At 30.6% G+C, this 22,488-nt stretch overlaps 2 protein-coding genes and 1 long non-coding RNA gene across 4 annotated transcripts; all 3 read right to left on the minus strand.

The window, feature by feature from the left end:
* Positions 1–268: 268 nt before the first annotated feature.
* On the minus strand, positions 269–22,168 carry LOC132742749 (serine protease inhibitor Cvsi-1-like). 2 transcript variants are annotated; one of them, XM_060731213.1, is made up of 3 exons: positions 22,067–22,168; positions 1,185–1,313; positions 269–421 (listed from the first exon to the last, which is right to left on the minus strand). In XM_060731213.1, the coding sequence occupies exons 1-3, from the start codon at positions 22,104–22,106 to the stop codon at positions 315–317; spliced, it is 276 nt and encodes a 91-aa protein (XP_060587196.1). In that variant the 5' UTR covers positions 22,107–22,168; the 3' UTR covers positions 269–314. The 2 variants fall into 2 exon arrangements, with proteins under 2 accessions (XP_060587196.1, XP_060587195.1); XM_060731212.1 differs by lacking the exon at positions 22,067–22,168 and adding an exon at positions 2,290–2,448.
* On the minus strand, positions 4,977–9,634 carry LOC132742755 (uncharacterized). The gene is made up of 2 exons (XM_060731216.1): positions 9,493–9,634; positions 4,977–7,625 (listed from the first exon to the last, which is right to left on the minus strand). Exons 1-2 carry the CDS (start codon positions 9,500–9,502, stop codon positions 6,781–6,783), a joined length of 855 nt encoding a protein of 284 aa, XP_060587199.1. The 5' UTR covers positions 9,503–9,634; the 3' UTR covers positions 4,977–6,780.
* On the minus strand, positions 19,394–20,029 carry LOC132742750 (uncharacterized). Its single transcript, XR_009627468.1, has 2 exons — positions 19,914–20,029; positions 19,394–19,504 (listed from the first exon to the last, which is right to left on the minus strand). It is a non-coding gene; the product is annotated as an uncharacterized LOC132742750 (long non-coding RNA).
* Positions 22,169–22,488: the final 320 nt, after the last annotated feature.

Here is a 22,488-nt window from a genome sequence, read left to right on the forward strand (position 1 = left end):
TGTCATCATGAAATAGTGTGATAATATGCTGAATTCGTTCATAAATTTTGGAGCTAGCTTTCACCCTAGGAATGATTTGATTCATCATTTTCCATTGCTTTCTTTTTTTCGTGGAATTGATAATAAATGTTCCTAGTTGTACAATACTTTATCGGTTTTTTTTCATTTAATATAATAGTACTTAGGTCAATTAATGAGCTTGTATAAAGTATGTATTGTTTTAGTTCAATTTAAAATATTTTCTTTCGCCATGCTTTAGTGAATAAAAATGTATAAGCTATAATCATGGTAAAATGTCTATTTTATTTACCATATCAATTAAGTCGTCGACATTCACAATGGCCATCGATACAATGTCTGCTATTATGTCTACAATGATTTCCAAACCAGTAATTATGGCAGTCATCCAAGCTATTGCACGCTGAAATACATATGTGCATGTATCATTTAAACTATAACATTTATTCATTTCATTTATGTATAACTTGTTGAAATCCGGCACCATTTGTCAAATATTTGTTCTAAAAGCATCAAGTTGACACGGTTTATGTGGCTCTTGATTCTGCGGCATTTGCATGACAAGGGTCTTCACTTTACTTATTTATCGCAAGTTCAAGATTTTAATATAAAATGCTCATAAAGTCACAGAAATGAATACAAATATCTATGTAAAAGGCAAACCCGTGTTGCTGTGTTTTAATGTTATAACAATGTGATATATAATGTCCTTCATACTGAAAACTAAAGCAATAGCCAAAACGCAAAAGATGACCAATGAGTATCATAAATTAAACACTTGAAAAAAAAAAATAATAAAAAACTTCGAATTATAAAAAGTATTGCTTTTTATGGTTTTAATGAACCTTATATATTTATATATAGTCTATGCATAATATAGAGCAATTCATATTAAGATCACCTTTTTGTGATATTCAATGAATAATTGGAGTAGATACGTGGTCTATTTATTGTATCCAAATTTCCAGACAGATTAGATTTAAATTCAAAGCCCTTTGCTCGTAAAAAGGGGCCAGTTGTGTATGCTAGAGAACTGTAAAACGCAATTTTACTTGAAAATAGTGCCGCAACAATTTAAATGAATGAAGTTTAAACACAAGTGATGAAGAAGAAGTTGGCAGTCTTGATAAGTAACCTAATACGGTAACGGCATTTAATCGTTTTACCTGATTGGTCGGGAGCTGTGATACATGTGCAAATATTTGAGTCACAGGTTGGCGTAAATCCGGGAGCACACATGACATGTCCGCATGTTGTGGTGTCCGTGTTGATACAGTCTTCTGCCGCAGAGATGCCTAAATTGATTTGTGAAATTTTTATTAATCTTAGTAAACGTTTTTAAATTCATTTGCCGACATTCCAGTTTTACAGTTGAAGGGTTATTGTGTGTTATTTCTAACACGAACGAGTATCTCATAAGAGCGGAATTGTTGCCTCGATCAAATAAATGAAACGAGCTAGTTTAGTTTTGGAAACAAGCTTAAGGAGATGAGGCTCAAATTTTATTGTCAGTCAGTGACCTCAAACAAGGAAGCATCTATTAAATGAGACTACAATTATGTAAAAAATGTAATAAAATATCATTGTAAATATTATTATGTATTTTTTCATTATTTGAATTGTTACAAAATACGGCCTGCATGGGAAGAATCGATTATGAATTGATATGATTTTATCCTGAACTTCTATGGATAGTCATAATTATATAGAGCGGGTTTTGTCTAGTAAATAAAAGTAGTTCTCTGCCACTTTACACACATGAAACGTATATATGAACATATTTAACAATCAACAAAATATAAACACTGCTATATGAATGATTACATATGACTTTTTTTTCAAAACTATGAAATATTCTACCAATGTCTTAATGCATTGTTACGTGTGCATGCTGCATTTATTGTAGCTATGTATGTGCTAAGATAAACTCTAACGGTTGTTGTAGGCGAAACATTTGCTTCTCGCGGGACCATAATCATCGCCTTTTATTATCATATCAAAGTCTAATTTGTGACATAACAACTTGAAAATAAACATTTGGTCTAGCCAGGTCACCGCCAATGATTAAAGTGGTGCACTGAATGATGGCATAAGATATACTTCTTTAAAAGTAAACATACAAATTTTACAGTGCCCGTTTGAAACAAAAATCCGTTAATAATAATAACAAACGAATAATCAAAAAGGAAATAAAAACAGTATTTTTAGAAAAAAGAAAAAAAGTACAGCAGCTATCAACAGATTTTATACGGAAGATAAACGTGTACTTACCGATACAGACAACTAAAAGAAAGGCTATCTTCACGTACATGTTCAATTGACGTCCTTTAGGGAACAAATTGTCATAATGGAACTGCCAGTTGTGAAAATGGCTTTTATATGATATGGTATGAGAGGTGCGTGCGTTAGATTCTATAAATAGATTTTCTTTTCTCATGTAAAGCAACAATTTATTACATTTGAGCTTTGATCTTTATTCACGATTCGCTTCTTTTGGACAAATATGACTGAAAACATGCTCAAAACGTCCGTACTTTTATCAAAATATAACAAGGTTTATGAACTTATATGTGACAAACTTAAACCGTAAGAATTCGATGTCTCAAAAATGTTCAATAAAACTCAATATATCTTCGACCGGGGCTTGTATACTTTTTTGTGAAACAAATATAAGATGATAAAGATAATTTTGAAACCAGCAATGACTCAAACGTTTTAAGGATTCCTTTTTGATTACAAAGTTGATATAATTTTGGCTATTTAAAGGAAGATTATTTTGGCACATTTTGTTATGTAATGTACTGAATTAACATTAAAGATAAGAAATTGGATAAATGCTTGCATTAAGAAATATTACCAAAGTTTAAACAAAGTTTAAACCTATCAATGTGAAATGTTATATCCCCCAATCTCATTCATCACAAGTATCGCACTGAAATTGACAGCATCATCTCAGTTAATCATCTATAATATTCACCGGGTCTGGGGAGTTTGAGTTGGGGGAGCGTTGGACGAACCATACCTGTGTCTTGTAATAGAACATTGCTAAAATATATATTGTCGCGTATACAGAAGTGCACCAGAGCCCCCATATAATAATTCGAAATCACGTCATTCACATTGTAAGTTTTTTACTTTTTAAACATTTTTTTTTAAATAAAATTTAAAACTTTTTTAAGAAAAACGAAATGTAATTCTTCTCTTCTGACATTTTCGCTATCTGTACCCTTTTTTGTTTTAGATTTACATATAACGTTTATGGAGATATTCTTTCGGCGCTGGTCCTGGTGAGTCCAAACCATGCAATGCGTATACAAACAGAAAACGAACTTACAAGAATGTTTTCATGAAATCTGTTCACAGATAGATGCCAAACAAGGCAAGGCAAGGCTCGAGATAATTCAAATTCATTTTGTTTTTATTTTTTCAATATTTGTTTTGTTTTCTTTTCTTTTGGCAGAGGGTCGTATTTATCAGTTTTTCAAACGTTCATGGGGTACCACATGTATTTCAAAAAAGCATCAAAACACCAGAAAAATGGTGCCCGGTTTTCATCACCGAAGTAACTTTTCCGTTATGTTAAGTCCATTACTTTTCATGTTTTTTTCCGACTAGAAACGATGACATTTTCTATTATCTCAGAAGAAAATATGCTGCCAGATCATTTTTTCGCTCGCCTTCGTTTTCATTCCGACGCCTTTTCACATTTTCCCCCGAAGGTGAGATAACTCTAGCATTTTAAAACTGTGCAATTTACGTTTTGAATAAGCGGTGTTGTACGTTATCAACTTACAAATAATACTACAGTAAACAGTACAATCGGAAAAATGGCTTTAAGTTTTCAGAAATTTCAAACGATTTTGAAACGATTGAAATTGAAAATCTTTTCGTTTTTGAACGACAGCATTTGGAATTTAATTCGTGTTTGGTGACAAAGATAAAACAATGCCTATCTCTGGAGCCCTGGAAATCCTTATGGTACTTAACAAAGTAAAATTAACTCGTTATTTTCTCGCCATCACATAAAATAATTATATTGAATAAAATTCAACTTTTTTAATACTATATTATAGAATCTCATACTTGGAGTACAATGTGGATTTGATATGCAACTTTAGGACTCAGAACAAGGTGTGTAATATAATAGTACATGTACTACCATCATGCTGTTGTATTTATCGTTACTTATGTTGATTTTCTTTACTAGAACCCCTATCGCGGGACTTAATTGCTGTAAATATATAAATAATGAACAGAACTGATTGAGATGTAGAGAAATTATATTTACAAAAAGAAATGAACATACAATCATACATGTAAAGTAATATTTCATTCGTAAAATGTATTTAAGTAAATATGTATTCAAATATGAACTAAGTAAAGTTATTTCCCTTAGTTTATTATACATATTCTTTATTCATTACATCAAAAGTAATGTTTGTATAAACATGTTACAGTTAATTTCATTAAAACATGATTTATTTTTCAAAGAGCACATTAACTCTACACTAGCTTTTCTCTATATATGTTTTCATATGTCAATATTGATATTGTACAATCATATTTACGGGGCTGAGTAATTAACTGATCAATTAAATAAATAAAAATCTTTATACACATTGTCATGATCTGAATTCATCCTCTAATATTTAGACGCAGCCAAGATTAAAGGACTCCATCTTATGTGTTTCATTAAAACATGATTTATTTTTCAAAGAGCACATTAACTCTACACTAGCTTTTCTCTATATATGTTTTCATATGTCAATATTGATATTGTACAATCATATTTACGGGGCTGAGTAATTAACTGATCAATTAAATAAATAAAAATCTTTATACACATTGTCATGATCTGAATTCATCCTCTAATATTTAGACGCAGCCAAGATTAAAGGACTCCATCTTATGTGTTTAGGCTTTTTGACATCAGTTGAATTCCTGTAAGATTTCCCTAAGTAAAATCAAAGCACAGAAGGCGCTGAATTTGTTTGGGTCTCAGAATGTAAGAAAGGTGCAGGTTGTGAGATTATATGTATAGTGCCACCAATGCTTTCCAGCGTTTTAATTGTAGTAAATTGGCTATAAGACTAATTGCAACACTGATATTCAATCCAATGTTTATTTGACTTTAACAATTTGAAAAAAAAATGAGTTACCTTTACTGGGATTTGAACTCCAGACCTCTCGCTTCCTAAGCGAGCCCAAAAACCCTTCAGCCACGGTGAATTTATATGTGAACGGGCTGAAGAAAACCATATTATTCTAAATTAGGGCTTGTAACGACTTTAACTGTTGTTTAACACAGATGTAAATAATCCTGGAGCTTACTATAAGCATTTATATTTATAAAGAATCAAAGGGCTGCAAGTTCTGTGGTATTTTCTGATCTTTGCAATCTAAATCGTACTGTATATCTGTATGCATTTTCCTGTATAGGTATATTTTTATGTATTATAATTCATTTTGCAAGGCACCAGAGTTTGATACATACGGAATTCTGCATAACTAGAGTTGCATCAAAAAATCATTTATGTTCATTTTTTACTACAGCCACACTTTATCCTTGCATATCATGGCTACTTCCTTAACAAAAACACTTAAAAAAGAATTTAACAAAAAAAAAAGTTTCCTCGACTGGGATTCGAACTCGAGACCTCTCACTCACTAAGCGTGCGCGTTACCACTGTACCACGGAGAACTTATACTCAGAAATTCTGAATAATATCAAGTCATTCTAAATTTAGAACTTCCATATTGCATTTCGGGTTTGTAATCCTTATTAATTTCGAGGTATTTTGTTCAGGGTAAACCTGTTGTTTAAAACTGAAGTAAATATTTTAGCGAAAATCCTCTCGCCCAAACAGTCCGACATGTAGAATCTATATATTCCACTACTCGGTTTGTGTAGTATTCGGTAATAATTATAAATAGTATTTTCATTGATAAAATCATATTCATCCGCGTAATTTGTGATTGTGCATTTATTGACAATTCTATAAGCCAACGCTATTGTTTAACTTTAAATGCGTTGTAATTTGTTGGATACTTGTAACAAAATAAAATATTTCTTTCTTTTAAATCGCTAGTTTTAAGCTGTTTTGAGAACTACTTGTTGTTAGGTTTGTCGTAAACTTCTGTGTCAGAGATTGAATGTCCGCTTTGTATTTAGTTATTTTCGATCAGAAAATACAATAAAACAATATTAGAAATCTTCGACCATTCGGGAATTACTTTGCTTGAAAATTGATGCGCCTGTCTTTGACCATCTTTACGCAGTGATCTCCCCTGAATTTTTCGGCTTTAGTGTACATACAAAAGGGAAGTAACCGCTCCAAAAAAGTGGACTACTTTCGGCATTTGCAATTAACAACATTAGACTCTGAAATTTCGCTACCATTATTTGTTTGGTCTGACGACCCAAACAAATAAAAATCAAAGAATCATTTAAATGATAATACCGCTTATAATCTGATTTTTTACGGCCTTTCAATGCACACACATAAAATAACTTAATATGTTTGCCGCTTGATTGTTGGATTCAATTCATCTAAACACTCAGAAACATTCCAATGGTATATCATTACTAAAATAGCCAAGTGCAAGAAGATTGTTCAACTAACACGTAATAATATAAGTCTGAATTTAAAGTAAAATCTGGTTACATCAAAAGCTCTATTTATTTAGAATTTCCTTTTCATTTTTAGCATAATCACGAAACATTTTTGGTGAAATCTGCCAAATTCTAACTAAATGATAGTTTTATTGATCATTTTTAGACAAAACTTTTAACTGGTTACCATGGCAACCAACATAGACTTCACCAGAGTGTTTATTGTAGCAAATCGAATACGGATCTGGTATATTTTCATGCACGATCTTAACTTGCTTCAAGTCTTCTTTCACTTGATAAACTTTGTCATTACAACGACAGCAGACAAGTAATGATCTGTCATCTAGCATCAACAATCCACAGGGTCCACTAAGATCTGCATGTTTATATGCAACTCTAACTTCCTCTTGTAAGAATACACTCATCACACTGTCGTGACCAGAATCACTTATAAACATAAGTTTAGAATCCCTTCTCACAGCAATATACGGGGCAAAACCTATTGTCAGAAAATTCAGAGAGAAGTCATTCAGGATATCACCTTTTGTATTCAGTACAATCACACTAGGAGGAGACAAACAAGCAACATAAAAACAATCTTGATTAAGGTCTATACCATAGCATTCCCTACCCACTTTTATGCTGCGAATACATGATAGATTATCGTCTGTTGTCATGACAAATATGCTTTTGATACCAGGCATTGTAACAGCAAACTGATCTTGAGACATTACAGCAATATCCCATGGCCGTGTGTCTAGAGATTTCTCTTTTTGTACAAGTTTGTTCTCTATAGATACCAATTTTACCTTCTTGTTGTCAGTATCAGCTAGAACTAATTCATTCATGTTTAGAACAGCACATCCCGTAATGAAACTTTTTGCCATATCTGACTTAGTGTTAATATTGATATCTTCTTTTTCAATCAGATTATCACCATATTTTGTCTTCTTTGTAGTTTCATGACAATGAGGACTGACAATTTCGGCCATTTCTGAAATTATATAAAGCAACTAAAACATGTATATTTAAGCATCGGTTTATATCAAAACATGTCTAAAATAAACTTAAATAAGTTATCACAAGTAAGTTAATAATACTGAGTAATCCCTATAATAATCCCAAACGTTAAAAGCTTAGATTAACGATTAATCGACGATTTCTGTTTCTGATCAAAAACAACGAAAATAACCATTCACCGTTTAGAAATTAAACCCAGTTGCTTTCAATAGTTCAACACTCTACCTTTTGAGCTAAGGGTTATCATATAACTTTGAATCGGCTAAATAACTTGATTTCTGCATTGTAACTCTAAATCATATTAACCTTTTATTCATGAATGACTCATGAAAAGGCTATTTATAACAAAAATAAATAAATAAAATTTACTCATGTTGAATAATAAAACAAAATATTGTAAAAAGGTATCTGATCACGATTTATAATAACGACAATGACAAATATTGGCAGCTGGCCAAAATTAAAACTATAAACTATAAGAATAATATCTTAAACCCGTAATGTGATGTTATCATGTTGAAGTAACGATTATACGATAGTACGATTTTACATGAGTAACATTGTATTATCACGATTTTGTTATTATGCAAAATCTTCATTTTTTTAAATTCATTTTGTCTGTCGCCTCTTACAATCACACAGGAATAAACGATGGCTGTAATTATCATGTCTCAACTCTAAAAGGCAACCTCTCATCTGAAAGAGGCGTCTTTCGTGATCTGTTGTTTAAAAGTAACAATTAATTTTCAAATTTTAAAATCATAGCCGAACATAAGTAGATCATTACATTATATTTGAACAAGATCAGACAAAAAAAAGGAATTTACAAGAGTTTTTGATGGTCTCTATCTATTGTATTTGAATATTCAAAAATAAGAAGGCATTGTAGCACTTCCTTTTTCAGGTTATGGCATTAGCAAGAAATGTCCTGTAAAGCAGCATACATCATAAATAGTCTGTGATAATATTGTACTGTTATTTTGCAAGATAGAAATGTTTCGTTAAAATGATAATATTTCGTAATAAAAATCCCAAGATGTGACAAAAGTGACGTTTTCTCTATTTTAATTACAACATCAGTGTGATTTGTGCCATATGGAGACCTTAAAATGTCGCAACTACTATAATCAAAGATTTTATATTTTCCTTGAATATCGTTCAGCACGACATCTTATCTGTGATATACAGGCTTCAATTTACCAGCGTTTAATTTTAGACCTTTCAAATTGTATTTTGTTTAGTTTCGTCCATTATTTTTTATCGTTTAAGCAACACATTTTCTTTTACTTGGGGTCGATACGGTAATACGTCGCTTTTCATGGAATGGCAGAAAAGTGTCTCATCGAAGATTTCATAGTAACTTCCGTATGAACACATCTGTGACTGTTTTTGAATTCAAAATTTTACCAATGTCATGTTTAAATGTTGAATGCTGCTTAAGCTGCTGCTGTTGGGTGGACAGTAACTTGCACTTTCCAGAATCGTCCATGAACAGCCTCAAACAAACCTAGCCTGCAACATGTTCAGTCTGTCGTTTTGGGCGTTTTCTAGGGATTCCGTTTTTCTCTTTTTCATTTTACTCGGCTGACGTTACGATACATTGTGAATGAAATAGTTACCTTTACTTTCTTGTCAATATAAATCTGACATGATTGCCTAAGAACGCCAAAAACGGCAAAATTAAACTGCAGGCTTGGTTTGTTGAGCCTTGTTCACGGGTGGTACTTGAAAGAAAAATCTTCAGATCTACCGGTCACGCCCCCCCCCCTCCCTAGCACCGTCTTTAAACACGTGAAAAATACAAAATATTATCTAATTTGATAAAAAAGTATATTTCTTACCTTTTCTCATGTCAGGTATACTGTGTTCCAAAACGAGCTTTCCAAACTGTTCAAGATCTATTATAAAATATCATTTTTCGAATTTAATCAAACTATTGACCTACATTTTATCTCTAATTTCCGTACTTTAGTTTATGGAAAAAACGTCTATAAATAGCTTGTTCTAATTTATTCAAGGACAGTAATGATCGTATTTTTCCGCGGGTAATTCACTTGCATAATGATAATAAACCATGTCAACAATCAGAACGTCCTCAGAACGTCCTCGGCTATTTTTCATAATAACACTGGAGTTGATACGGATTGAAACTAGTTCTACCAAGTGGTTTAGATGTAAAATCAAAGTGCCGAAAGCACTGCAGTTGTTTCGTACTCGATGAAGGTGCATGACAAGCTCAAAATAACATTTTTGGGGAAGAGCTGCCGGTTGAAAAATATAAGGTGCACAATGTGGTTTAATCAATTATCATTTATTCTATAGCATGCATGTTTAAATATAATAGTTTGGTAACTTGTAATGTCATGTACAATTTGAGTTTGATATAATACATAAATATGTTGTCCTTAAGAATGTTCTGTTATAATATGAAATATATCCTGACAATAATACCAAAGTTATGCCTAGTAAAAATTTAAAATTTCAATGATTTGCCTTCAAAGTCAATGTCATTTATCAACGAAGTTTAGGGCTGTCTGGTCAACTTGAAGATCTTTACTACAAGATGTTCATGTTTACATATATTTCTGTTTTATTATAAGTGTCCCGGCTGATCTATGTAAGAACTGAACATTTTATGTTTTACCTTTAAATAAAATATCACTATAAATGAGGGGCATTCATTGGCAATTTAACTTCGTTTTTGAGTCTTGGTGCTTCAGAACTGACAACTAAGCCGGCAAGCCTTTTGACACACGCAACCTAAATACAAACACTTCCATTACGGATTACAGACTACATGATAAAGAAAAAATGTAAACGAACAAATAATCTCTTTCCATTCTTGCATGCTTATTAATAGAAAGAAATATAGTCAATAAATTCAAGTGGAACTGTATAGCTCGGAGAAATTATTTTTATGGTGTCATGTGGTTTATTGGCGTCACAGTTGACGTTCTCGGTGCTCTCGGGGAATTTTCTCTTTTAAGAAGTTTTGTATAAAACAGCGACTCACGACTGATATTTTGTACTTATTTCTAAAGTATATTCTTGTATTTAAAGGTTCCGGTAATAAGCGAGCAAATCCGACAATTTGAGGAGCAGAATGAAGACCAAACATTTTCAGCGTTCCTTATTCATAAATTAGGTCTGATAACAGGTTTCGTGATAATAATGATTCTGGTCATGTACTGATGAAATGTTGAAGTCTAACACTCGTTGAACGTCGACCAAAAGAAAAGCAAGCATTAGCAAAGAACCCTTATGTTTAAAACACAATTGATGTTGTTTGTTGTTGATGTTGTTTGTTGTTGATGTTGTTTGTTGTTGTTGTTTTGTTACGTTGTTAAAATAGCATACCTTATAATAAATTCGGTCACACAGCTATGTAAACATCAGATATTCATGAAAGGAATGTTGGCGGCCTGTATTGAATGCGAAAGCATACAGTTCTGTAAGGGTCATTTTAATATCATCCGAGTTTATTCGATGCCCGTGTTTACCTAGATAAAAATGTAAAACAACAATTTCCTCGATAGAACAGTAAATTATATGTTCGATGTTATCAATTATATATTGATTGCATTCACTTAAACTGGAACAGACTGCATTGTGGAAAATACCGAGTGTTCACGACCTTTTAACACAAATATTTCTCTAATCTTGTCGATCGCAAGGTCAAGATTTCAAGGTATATTTGTATCTTATACATATATCTTATCTTATTATTCTTACCAGATGCACTTATTTAAGACACATTATGCCTCATAACTAAATACGATTTTTCCTCTGAAGGAAAGGAAAACATGTGTTTGTAATGATTAATAATGCTTAAATGCTTATCATGTGAGAATAGCAGCACTAAATATGAAACAATTTGTCATACAAAAAGCAAAACATAAACAAAGTGATATGAAATACTAAATCACTACTAAACACTATTTCTCACTAAAGTACACTAAAAATACCAAAATTGCTGATGAGAAATGGAAATGATTGCCTTTTAAATTTTAACTAATAAGACTTTGTGTACTTGGTGTTCGTGTTATATCTATTTTACATGTAATTTATACTAGAGTCATTGTTTGTCATTTTCAATGACTCTAGGCCATGGTTATAGTTATAGTATGCACGTCTTCTGGAGGACGTGACTTTAGTTCAAAGTCATTTGTTTGTACTGGTTATAAATGTTATGCTTACTAAAGCATGTTTTATCGCTAACATATTGCTCCATATTTTACCCAATGTACGCGTGCCTGTAATTTAGAGCGGATATTATCCGACCTGCAACACATGACAGATAATTTCAATATAAAATTTTACGTAGCAGGAGGTATAAATGACTTATTATACTATTCTGTACGTGTCTAGTTGGTGTTGTTTTTAAGTTATTAGAAAATATTTATTGGCATTGTGAAAGAAAGACTGTTTTTTTGGTTTGGGAAAGTTTAGAATTGGGCATTATTTTTTTTCTTTTTAATTTTTGGAAACCCATCTGAAAGAACAAATCAAAACAATTTTTCCATTTTTAAAAAAGGGAAAAAACATTAAAATATTTTGACAATTTTTAAACCCCCTTTATGCGGGCTTTCCCTGGGTTTTCTGTAGTGTTCAAATTATTGTTGTTGTTTTTTCCCCCTAAAATGGCATCCTTTCCATTCCAACCAAAGCCCCAAAAATTATTTTACTGGTACTGGTTATGCAGAACGTACCTTTGCAGCGATTTTTTCAAGTACTGGTACTTTATACTGAATTTTTTAATTAAAAAATTTTTCTACTACTGGTACTTTGGGACTTGCCCGAATTTTTCTGGTTTTTAAAAATAATGGTCCTTTCTTACTCATTTTCCCTCACTTTTGGTTTTGATAAAAAATTAAAAATAACATCCAAAATTTTTTTTCAATTTAAAAAAAGCGTAAATTTTCATTAAATAATTTTTTTTTTGTTTAAAAAGTAAGTTATCAAATCTTAAAGATATTAATTTTTCTCCATTCTAAAAAATCCCTTTCAAAAAGAAAAAAAGTTATTTGTTTTAGCACCATAAAAAATTTTATTCTCTTTTGGGATAAATTTTAAACAGAGGTTTGAAAGGGGTGAAAAAGGGAACAAAAGAAATGTTTTTTGTTTTAAAAAGGAAGAAATTTTTTTTTGTATTCCCCCACAGGTTTTTATCCCGGTTACCTTTAAACAATTAGTTATGACATAAAAATATTTTGGGATAAATATTTTTTGTAAAAAAATTTTGTTTAAAAAATTAAAAAAAAGTGGAAATATTTAGTTTTAACCTTTTTAAAACAGGGACGCCTCCAATTCATTTCCCTTTTTTTTCATTTAAAATTTTTTTTAAAAATGTATTTTTTAAAAGGGGGAAAAATTTTTGTTAAAAAACAAAAGAAAAATACTGAAAAATTACCCCAAAAACGGAACTTTAAAAAAAACCACGTTAAAAATTTTCCAAAAAAAAGGGCAAATAAACATGCATAAATTTCCCCCACACTTGGGTTCCCGTTATAAGATTTTAAATATTGGTGAAAAATTAAAACAAAATACAGTTTTATTAAATTTGCACAAAGATTTTAATTTATTCCCTTGAAACTTTAATTTGTTTACTTTTTAAATTTTTTTTTCCAAAATTTAATTTTCTTTAAAATTTTTATTTTTTTGGGCATCTGGAGGCATTTTCAAACTTTTTAAAAATAAATTATGATTTTATTTTTTTGCTGGGGAATTTAAAATTTTCCCCAAATTAAATTTTTTTTGACCCTGTTTTTTATCAAAACTTTTTTTAAAGAAAAATAAAAAAATAAAAGGTACGATAAATTAATTACCAACCAAAAAAAAAAAGTACTTGGGACCCGCATAAAAAATGACTAAAAAATCTAAAAAAGGTTTTTCTTTTGGGACGGGGTTTAAAGCGTTTTTGCAAAAAATTTTTTCCAAAGTACCCCGGTATTAAGTACTTTCACCCCTTTTACTGATGCAGCTTTTGCACACAAAGAGACATACTCTAATTTTTTGGATACAGTCGAAAGTAGAATTATTAAATGGGCCCCCAAAATAAGCTCATTTTTTTAAAGGAAAATTTCGTCGCACTTGGTTTAAATTTTAAACCCAAACAATATAAAAAATAAGTTTTTTTTTGAAAAACGTCTTTGGGATGGGGGGGGAAAATTTTTACTTCTTTAAAAAAGAGTCTCAAAAATAAAAAAAGAAGTTTAAAAAATAAAAATACTAAAATCGCCATCTAGATTTTAAAATTTGGCCCCCTCAAGATTTTATAAATTTCCACTCTAGAAAAAATTTAAAAACGCCGCTCAAAATAATTTTAATTGCCCCCTCCAAAAAAATTTTAAAAAAACCCAAAACCCAAAAAATAAAAAATTGCCAAATCTTAAAATTAAAAATTGGGCCCCTCAAAGATTATTAAAAAACGCCCAAATTTTAAAAAATTTTTTTTTGATATCAAAAAATTTAATTTAAATTTTCTGTCAAAATTTTTTCTATGGGGGATCCGGACTGGGTTTTCACGGCAAATATTTGTGGTTTTACATTTTGGGGGTAAAATTTGGGCAGCACACGGACAGCCCCCAAAATTTTTTGGTGTCCGTATTGGTACCTCCCTTTTGCCGAAACGAAAAACCCAAAAATTTAAAAAAGTTTTGTTAGACTGATATAAAAAGTTCTAAAAATTGATTTATTTTACGGTCTTTTTTGGGAAAAAATAAAATAAACATGTTTTGATTTCACAAAAAATAAGAAAATTTAATTTTTTAAGATTATACCTATTGGTGGGCGCAATATGAATAATAGAGGGAAAATTTTTTTGTTTATTTTGAAAAATGAAAAACAATTACAAACACACAACAAACAAACAACCCTTTTTTTTTTATTTTACTTTAAAAAAAAACTTAAAACGAAAAATTTCCTTGAATTTTTAAAATTTTTATTTTTAAAAAATTTGTTTTTCCCAAAAATGGTTACCCCTTAATTTTTTACATGTTAATTTAAAAATCGAAATTTTTTTATTAAATACAAAAAAGTATTGGCTGAAAAAAATTTTGAAAAATCAAAGTTAAAATTTGGGGTTTTTTAAATTTTTCAAATTTTTAAATTAAAAAAATTTTATGAATTTTTCACCTTGCTTAAAAAATTAAAAAAAACAAAATTCTTTTGTAAGAGGAAAAAGTCAAACCATTTCCCCTCCCCTAATTTTTTTTAAAATTACCCCGCAAAAATTTTTATTAACCTTGGCCCTTTGAAAAGTAAGCGGCCCGCCCTTTTTTTTTTAAAATTGTTTTTTTTCAAAAGGGGGAAAGTTTTTGTTTACAAGTTAATGTAAGTTGGCTTAAAAATTGTTTTTCCCAAACCCCCTACCCCTGAAAAAATTTTAAAAAACATAGTCAAAATGGTTGAAATGGGTTTTTCCCCAAAAAGAACACATTCTTGAAAAAATTTTTTGAAAAACTTTTTTGGGGGACAGTTGGGGGCTTAATTTTTTGCACTGAATGGGGAAAAAGGGGTGGGTAAATGTTTTCCCCTACGAAAAACCGGGAAAAGGGCCCCTTTTTGTTTTAATTCAAAAGGAAAATCATTTGGTTTTTTGTCAAAACACAAAAAATTTTTTTAAAAAGAAAAAAAAAATTTATTTAAAGGATTTTACAGAAAAAATAAATAAGTTTTTGACAAAGTGGGAACACATTCAAAAACGGCTAAGGGAAAAAATTTGGATTTAAAGGGTGCCTTTCGAATGCTGAGTTGTTTTTAAAATTATTTTTTGGGTTGGGGTGGCTTTCCATTGTTTTTTCCCTAAAGGGATACGGCAGTTATTGCTCGTTTTGGATAACTTAAATATGCCCAAAATAATGTCAACGGGGAAATTTTTCATTGGGTTTTTAATTTAGAAAGTTAAATTTTTCAGACTGTAAATATTTTAAAAAAAAAAATTAAAAGGACGATATTGGTGATTGGTAATTTGGGAATTGAAATAGAAAAGTTTTCTTCTTTTTATTCCCCTTTTTTATTAAAATTCCCTTAATCAAAGTCAGCTTGCTTTTTCTCTTAAACAAGGGGCCCACATTTTAGAATTGTTTAGCCCAAAAATTTAAAAAAATTTTAAAAAGGTTTAAAACATGGGGAAATCTTTTAAAAAAGTATTTCGTTTTATTAAATTTTTTGTGAAAAATTTTATTTTTGATAATGTTCACCCGTGAAATTTAAAACAAAAGAATTTTCCAACCGGAATTAAATCCAAAATTTTAAATTTCCCCGGAAAACATAAAAAAAAATAAATGGCCCTTCAAAAAACTGGCAAGGGTAAAAAAAAAAATCAAACCTTCATTGTCCTTTAAAAACAGAAACTCAGGTTACCAAAAAAATGTTTAAATTTATTCTTTCATTCAGTGAAAAAAAAATAAAACTTCCCCGTCAAAAAATTTAATAAAAATTTTTCCAAATTTCTGTATTAAAAAAATTTTTCTCAAGGAAAAGAAGGGATAAAGTAATTTTTTTTATACTGGGTACCCTTTATACTATTTATCCCTTTTATCTGTAAAAAACCTTTCTTTTTTATACAATAAAATTTTTGAGAAGAAATGAATTTGCCATGTAAAAAAGAATTGTTTCCAAAGATTTTAAAGGGAAAGTTTTAAAGGGCCCAACAAAAGGGGGAAAATTAAAGTTTTCCCTTTGGCAACCTAAACCAAAATTTAAATTTGTTTGCATCAAATGAAAAAGGGAAATTTTGCTTTAAAAACGAATCATTTGCTTTTTAAGTTTAAAACTTATTATCTATTTTGGGTTAAAAGCAGCAAAAGCCTCCAGAATTTATGCAATTTTCCCTTAAGGGTTTTAAAGTGATTTAAAAGGAAAATATTTGTAAGTAACAAAAAAAAAAAAATTTTACAAAAATTTCAAACCCGCACTTACAATCCCCCAAAAGTAAATTACCAAAAAAAGAATTTAAATTAAAACAAAAAATCCTTTTTACTGCGATTATAAAAAAGGCCAAAAAATAAAAATTACAGTGGGTTTTTAAAACTGGGAAAATCAGTCATTAATCGCACATAACATGTAAATAATTAATTGAATATTGAATCTTTTTACTTTTCTTAAGATCTTATTTTATTTTTCTAAAAATTGAATTTCTTGAAATATTTTGGCTCATCTGGAGGCGTGCAGCTTTAAATTCACAGATTAAGATTGGTTGTTGCCAGGTTAGTGCCAATGGTTTAGATATATTGCAGTGAATTAAACCACTGGCTTGTCTTCAAAAAGAACCTTGAAAGTTAACACAAAATAAAATGAAATGAGTCTATTTTCAACAAAATATATTAAAACATAAAATAGGTGTTGAAAGAAAAGAAGTAAAGTGAAGAGCTGCTATCTAGAAGGATAATGCGATTTTACTTACCGATACAGACAATAATAAATGCTATCTTCATGTGCACGTTTAATGTCGTCCTGTAAAGTTAAGAGCAAAATCGTCATTTAAAGAAAATTTTGTAAAACCTGTAGGTTGGGTTTTACACCTTTAAAATTTACAAATGTAAAAAAATTAACGTCTTATGAAAATTTGGGGCTTTGATCGGGTGTTCAAGATACGCTGCCTTTTGGCCCAATCCCTGAACCCTTTTACGGAAGACATGAAAAAAGTAAATCAATTCTTCTTATCAAAAATACCTGGATATATTTTAAAATTTCCCTTTAACAAAATTTTTTTTTTCCCACAATGTAGAAACAAAATTCTTTTTTAATTTTCTTCAATGAAAAATTCCAAAGAATGGCCCCAATTATTTTATTTTTCTAATCTGAAAATACAAAGCATTTTTTTCTTATTTTTATTTGGGGGTTTTAGTTTAATTCCCCCCCTTTAAAATTTAAAACGGGGAAATTTTTTCCATAACGAAAGGTGTGTAAAAACCCTAAATTATTAAATTGCCCCTTTTTTCTTAAAAATAGGTTTAAACCATTTCTCAAGGAAAATTTTTTGGGAAAGAAAAAACCCCAAAAACACATTTTTTTATTGGTTTTTATTAGTTTTTTTGAATGTAGCATAAGTAGAAGGGAAACCACCCTTAATATCGGCCCTCTTTTTGGATATAGATTTTTAATGAAAAACTTAAAGTACGATAAAAATTTTTGTGAGCAAAATTTTCAATTTTGGAGTTTTCAAAGTCAGGGTATGTTATTTCCCGCCCCAAAACCCCCTTTCACAAGTCGTCTGTGATATTGGGGGTGGGGGGGGGGGTTTGGGCGCAAAGCAACTCAAACTCTTCCTCCGGGAGTCCGGGGCAAAAATTTAATTTTAAAATACCTCTCAAACCCCAATTGACCTTTACTACTTTTTCATACTATGGGCCTACACATTGTAGTAACATTTCACATCGTCTTGCCTCTATGTAGCTTTTTTTCCTCGGTAATAGTCAGCACATCGACAGCAACAGTGTGTGTTTATACTTTAAATAGGATACAATTAATGTACAAGTAAAATGGTTTCCTGCGGGGAACATTTTTGATGATATTAAGATATTTCATTTAACTATCTTCAACATTGTTTGGGTGGGTGGATAAATAAACGTTTGTATCAGGAATATAGTTGACAATAATCGATCAATATAGAAGAAGGTCTTTGGAAACTGGTGACCGTTAATGACCGGAGAAGGTCGAACATAAAACAATTATTTCTTTTTAAGAAAATGATTAAATAGGCCTACCATTTTATGAATAATTCCGAGCAAAAGAAAGAAGAAAAAAAGCAAACACACAAGTTTTCGCAGAAAACATCTCTATTTATTATGGCAGATGCCACTACGAATATTTTAATGTTGTAGATTTTCAGTATAAACAATTTTTTGTTTGTAACATTTTGAGATACGTATTAAAGAAACATTGATAATTTTCAAACACATCATTCAAGTTTTTCCACCTTAAACGGTATTATATTTAAAGAAAATAAAAAATATCACGTAATAGTTTTTTGTTCTTAATTAGGTGTAATTCTTATTCCCTAGAGGATTATCTGTAACGTACCGGCAAACGGTATTTAGCCAGGTTTTCGAAAAGGTCAATTAACCAATCATGTACGGTTTACAGATCACATGCTCCTCCATGTACCGAAAACAGGTCACGTGCTCCTCCATGCCTCAAAAGTTAAACGCGTACCAATACCCTGCGGTCTCCAGACCGCAGGGAATAATGTCTTACAAATAAGCCCATGAACACCATCTGAATTTTTCTTCATTATCATTACCAGGAAAATTGTGTTGTCTAACTTTATGCCTGATATAACGAGTGCCCTTTGCTTTGAAACATTATATTTTCTATTCAATTTTTTTCACATTACAGTTCTGCTGTTCTGTGTTTAAAAAACTACATTTGTATATGTATTCATATTTCATTTTATCATTTATCTTTCTTCATAATTCACCAGTTAGAAATAGAAAATTATTAATGAATAAATAACAAATTATAGCTTTTTTAAAAACTGTAAAAATAACAAATTAACAGGCCCGCGTGTTGAAATATAAGGCCGTTTTTTTTTAAAAAAACATTTCTGTTTCTTTGATTAGCTTAAAAGGCGAAAAATTTGTGGATTCATTTAATTGAGGCAAGATGAACAAATATGTACACGTTTGTCATGTAAGACCGTCTACCAATTTTAGTTCTTAAATCAAAATGCAAAATATTCAATCATCTATTATTAATAACAATCAATCAAGGGTAACAAAGTAAAACGAAAAGAAACAATAACGTCCCGGAATTAATTTCAGTTTTTACAATTAATTTTCTTAAAAAGGTTTATATCAATATTCCCTGAATATAAAATCCCATGTGTTGAATGTTGAGGATCATGACAACCTGAAAAAGAGATAAATTACCGAATCATGTGTTTCGTTTAAAACCACCAAAACAATGTCTTGTTTTAACATTTTTCTATTCTTCTAGAAAATCCTGCGATGTCATCATGAATTAGTGTGATAATATGCTGAATTTGTTCATTAATTTTTGAGCTAGCTTTCCCCCTAGGGATGATTTGATTCATCATTTTCCATTGCTATCTTTTTTTCGTGGAATTGATAATAAATGTTCCTGGTTGTACAATAGTTTATCGTTTTTTTTTCATTTAAAATAATAGTACTTTGGTCAAAAAATGAGCTTGTATAAAGTATGTATTGTTTTAGTTCAATTTGAAATATTTTCTTCCGCCGTGCTTTAGTGAATAAAAATGTATAAGCTATAATCATGGTAAAATGTCTATTTTATTTACCATATCAATTAAGACGTCGACATTCACAATGGCCATCGATACAATGTCTGCTATTATGTCTACAGTGATTTCCAAACCAGTAATTATGGCAGTCATCCAAGCTATTGCACGCTGAAATACATATGTGTTAATTAAGAGATAACATTTACTCATTTCATTTATGTATAGCTTGTTGAAATCCGGCACCATTTGTCACATATTTGTTCTAAAAGCATCAAGTTGACACGGTTTATGCGGCTCTTGATTCTGTGGCATTTGCATGACAAGGGTCTTCACTTTACTTATTTATCGAAAGTTCAAGATTTTAATATTAAATGCTCATAAAGTCACAGAAATGAATACAAATATCTATGTAAAAGGCAAATCCGTGTTGCTGTGTTTTAATGTTATAAAATGTGATATAATGTACTAAAGCAATAGCCAAAACGCAAAAGATGACCAATGAGTATCATAAATCAAACACTTGAAAAGAAAAAAAAAACTTCGAGATATTGCTTTTTATGGTTTTAATGAGCCTTATATATTTATATATAGTCTATGCATAATATAGAGCTATTCATATTAGGTTCACCTTTTTGTGATATTCAATGAATAATTGGAGTAGATACTTGGTCTATTTATTGTATCCAAATTTCCAGGCAGATTAGATATAAATCCAAAGCCCTTTGCTCGTAAAAAAGAGGCCAACTTTGTATACTAGAGAACTGTAAAACGCACTGTTATATTAAAATAGTGCCGCAACAATTAAAATGAATGAAGTTAAAACACAAGTGATGAGGAAGAAGTTTTGGCATCTTGATAAGTAAACCTAATACGGTAACGGCATTTAATGCGGTTTACTGATTGGTCGGGAGCTGTGTTACATGTGCAAATATTTAATTCACAAGTTGGCGTAAATTCCGGGTGCACACATGACATGTCCGCATGTTGTGGTGTCCGTGTTGATACAGTCTTCTGCCGCAGAGATGCCTAAAATATCTATTTGTGAAATTTTTATTAATCTTAGTAAACGTTTTTTTTAAATTCATTTGCCGACATTCCAGTTTTACAGTTGAAGGGTTATTGTGTGTTTATTTCTAACACGAAAGGTACCTCATAAGAGCGGAATTGTTCCTCGATCAAATAAATGAAACGAGCTAGTTTAGTTTTGGAAACAAGCTTAAGGAGATGAGGCTCAAATTTTATTGTCAGTCAGTCACCTCAAACAAGGACGCATCTATTAAATAAAACTACAAATATGTAAAATATATAATAAAATATCATTGTAAATATGAGTATGTATTTTTTCATTATTTGAATTGTTACAAAATACGGCCTTCATGGGAACAATTGACTGTAAATTGATATGACTTTATCCTGAACTTCTATGGATAGTCATAAGTATATAGAGCGGGTTTTATTTAGTAAATAAGAGTAGATCTCTGCCACTTTACACAAACGAAACGTATATGAACATATTTAACAACCAACAAAATATAAACACTGCTATATGAAGGATTGCATATGACTTTTTCGAGGAAATTTTCTACCAATGACTCATTAAAGGTGGGTTCATAATTGTCGCCTTTTATTATGCTATGAAAGTCTAATTTGTGACATAACAACTTTAAAATAAATATTTGGTCTAGCCAGGTCACCGCCAATGATTAGTGTCCAGCTTTATTTGTCATCCAATGAAAACGCTGTATTTCTTAAAAATTATGTGTGTTAATTTTCACAGAAGCAAAAAAATCGATAATATTTTGAAATCCGTTCATAGTCGCCTTCTATTTTTCATAGTGCTTCATAGTACCGCGTAGTGACGTAATCAAGGGCCAAATAAAGCTTGACACTAAATATGTTAGTGTTCATCCTTAGCTGTTCTACAGAAATTAGAAACATTCTCCTGTCACTATCGCTCCCGTCGAAGTTTCTAATTTCTGTAGAACAGCACGGATGAACACTAACATATACTTAAAGTGGTGCACTGAATGATGACATAAGAGTTCCTGTTTGAAAGTTAACATGCAAATTTTCAGTGTCGGTTTGAAACAAAAATCTGTTGAAATGGCAAACGAATACTCAAAAAGGAAATAAAAACATAATTTTTAGAAAAAAGAAAAAAGTTCAGCAGCTATCAACAGATTTTATATGGATGATAAACTTGTACTTACCGATAAAGACAACTAAAAGAAAGGCTATCTTCACGTACATGTTTGATTGACGTCCTTAAGGCAGCAACTTGTAAGAATGTGACTGCTAGATGTGAAAATGGCTTATATATGATATGGTTTGAGAGGTGCGTGCGTTAGACTCTATGAATAGATTTTCTTTTCTCATGTAAAGTAACAATTTATGACATTTGCGCTTTGATCTCTATTCACGATACGCTTCTTTTGGACAAATATGACTGAAAGCATGCTCAAAACGTCCGTTCTTTTATCAAAATATGACAAGGTACATGTACTTATATGTGACCAACTTAAACAGTGAGAAATCGGTGATAAATAAAAAAAGATGATAAATAAATCTCAATATACTTCAACGTTTTAAGGAATTTTTTTTTTGGTTTAACCGTTTATATAGTTTTGGCTAT

The sequence above is a fragment of the Ruditapes philippinarum genome, unplaced genomic scaffold (assembly GCF_026571515.1).
Source record: "Ruditapes philippinarum isolate M1 unplaced genomic scaffold, ASM2657151v2 ctg8340_1_1_1_1, whole genome shotgun sequence".
NCBI lineage: Eukaryota > Metazoa > Mollusca > Bivalvia > Venerida > Veneridae > Ruditapes > Ruditapes philippinarum.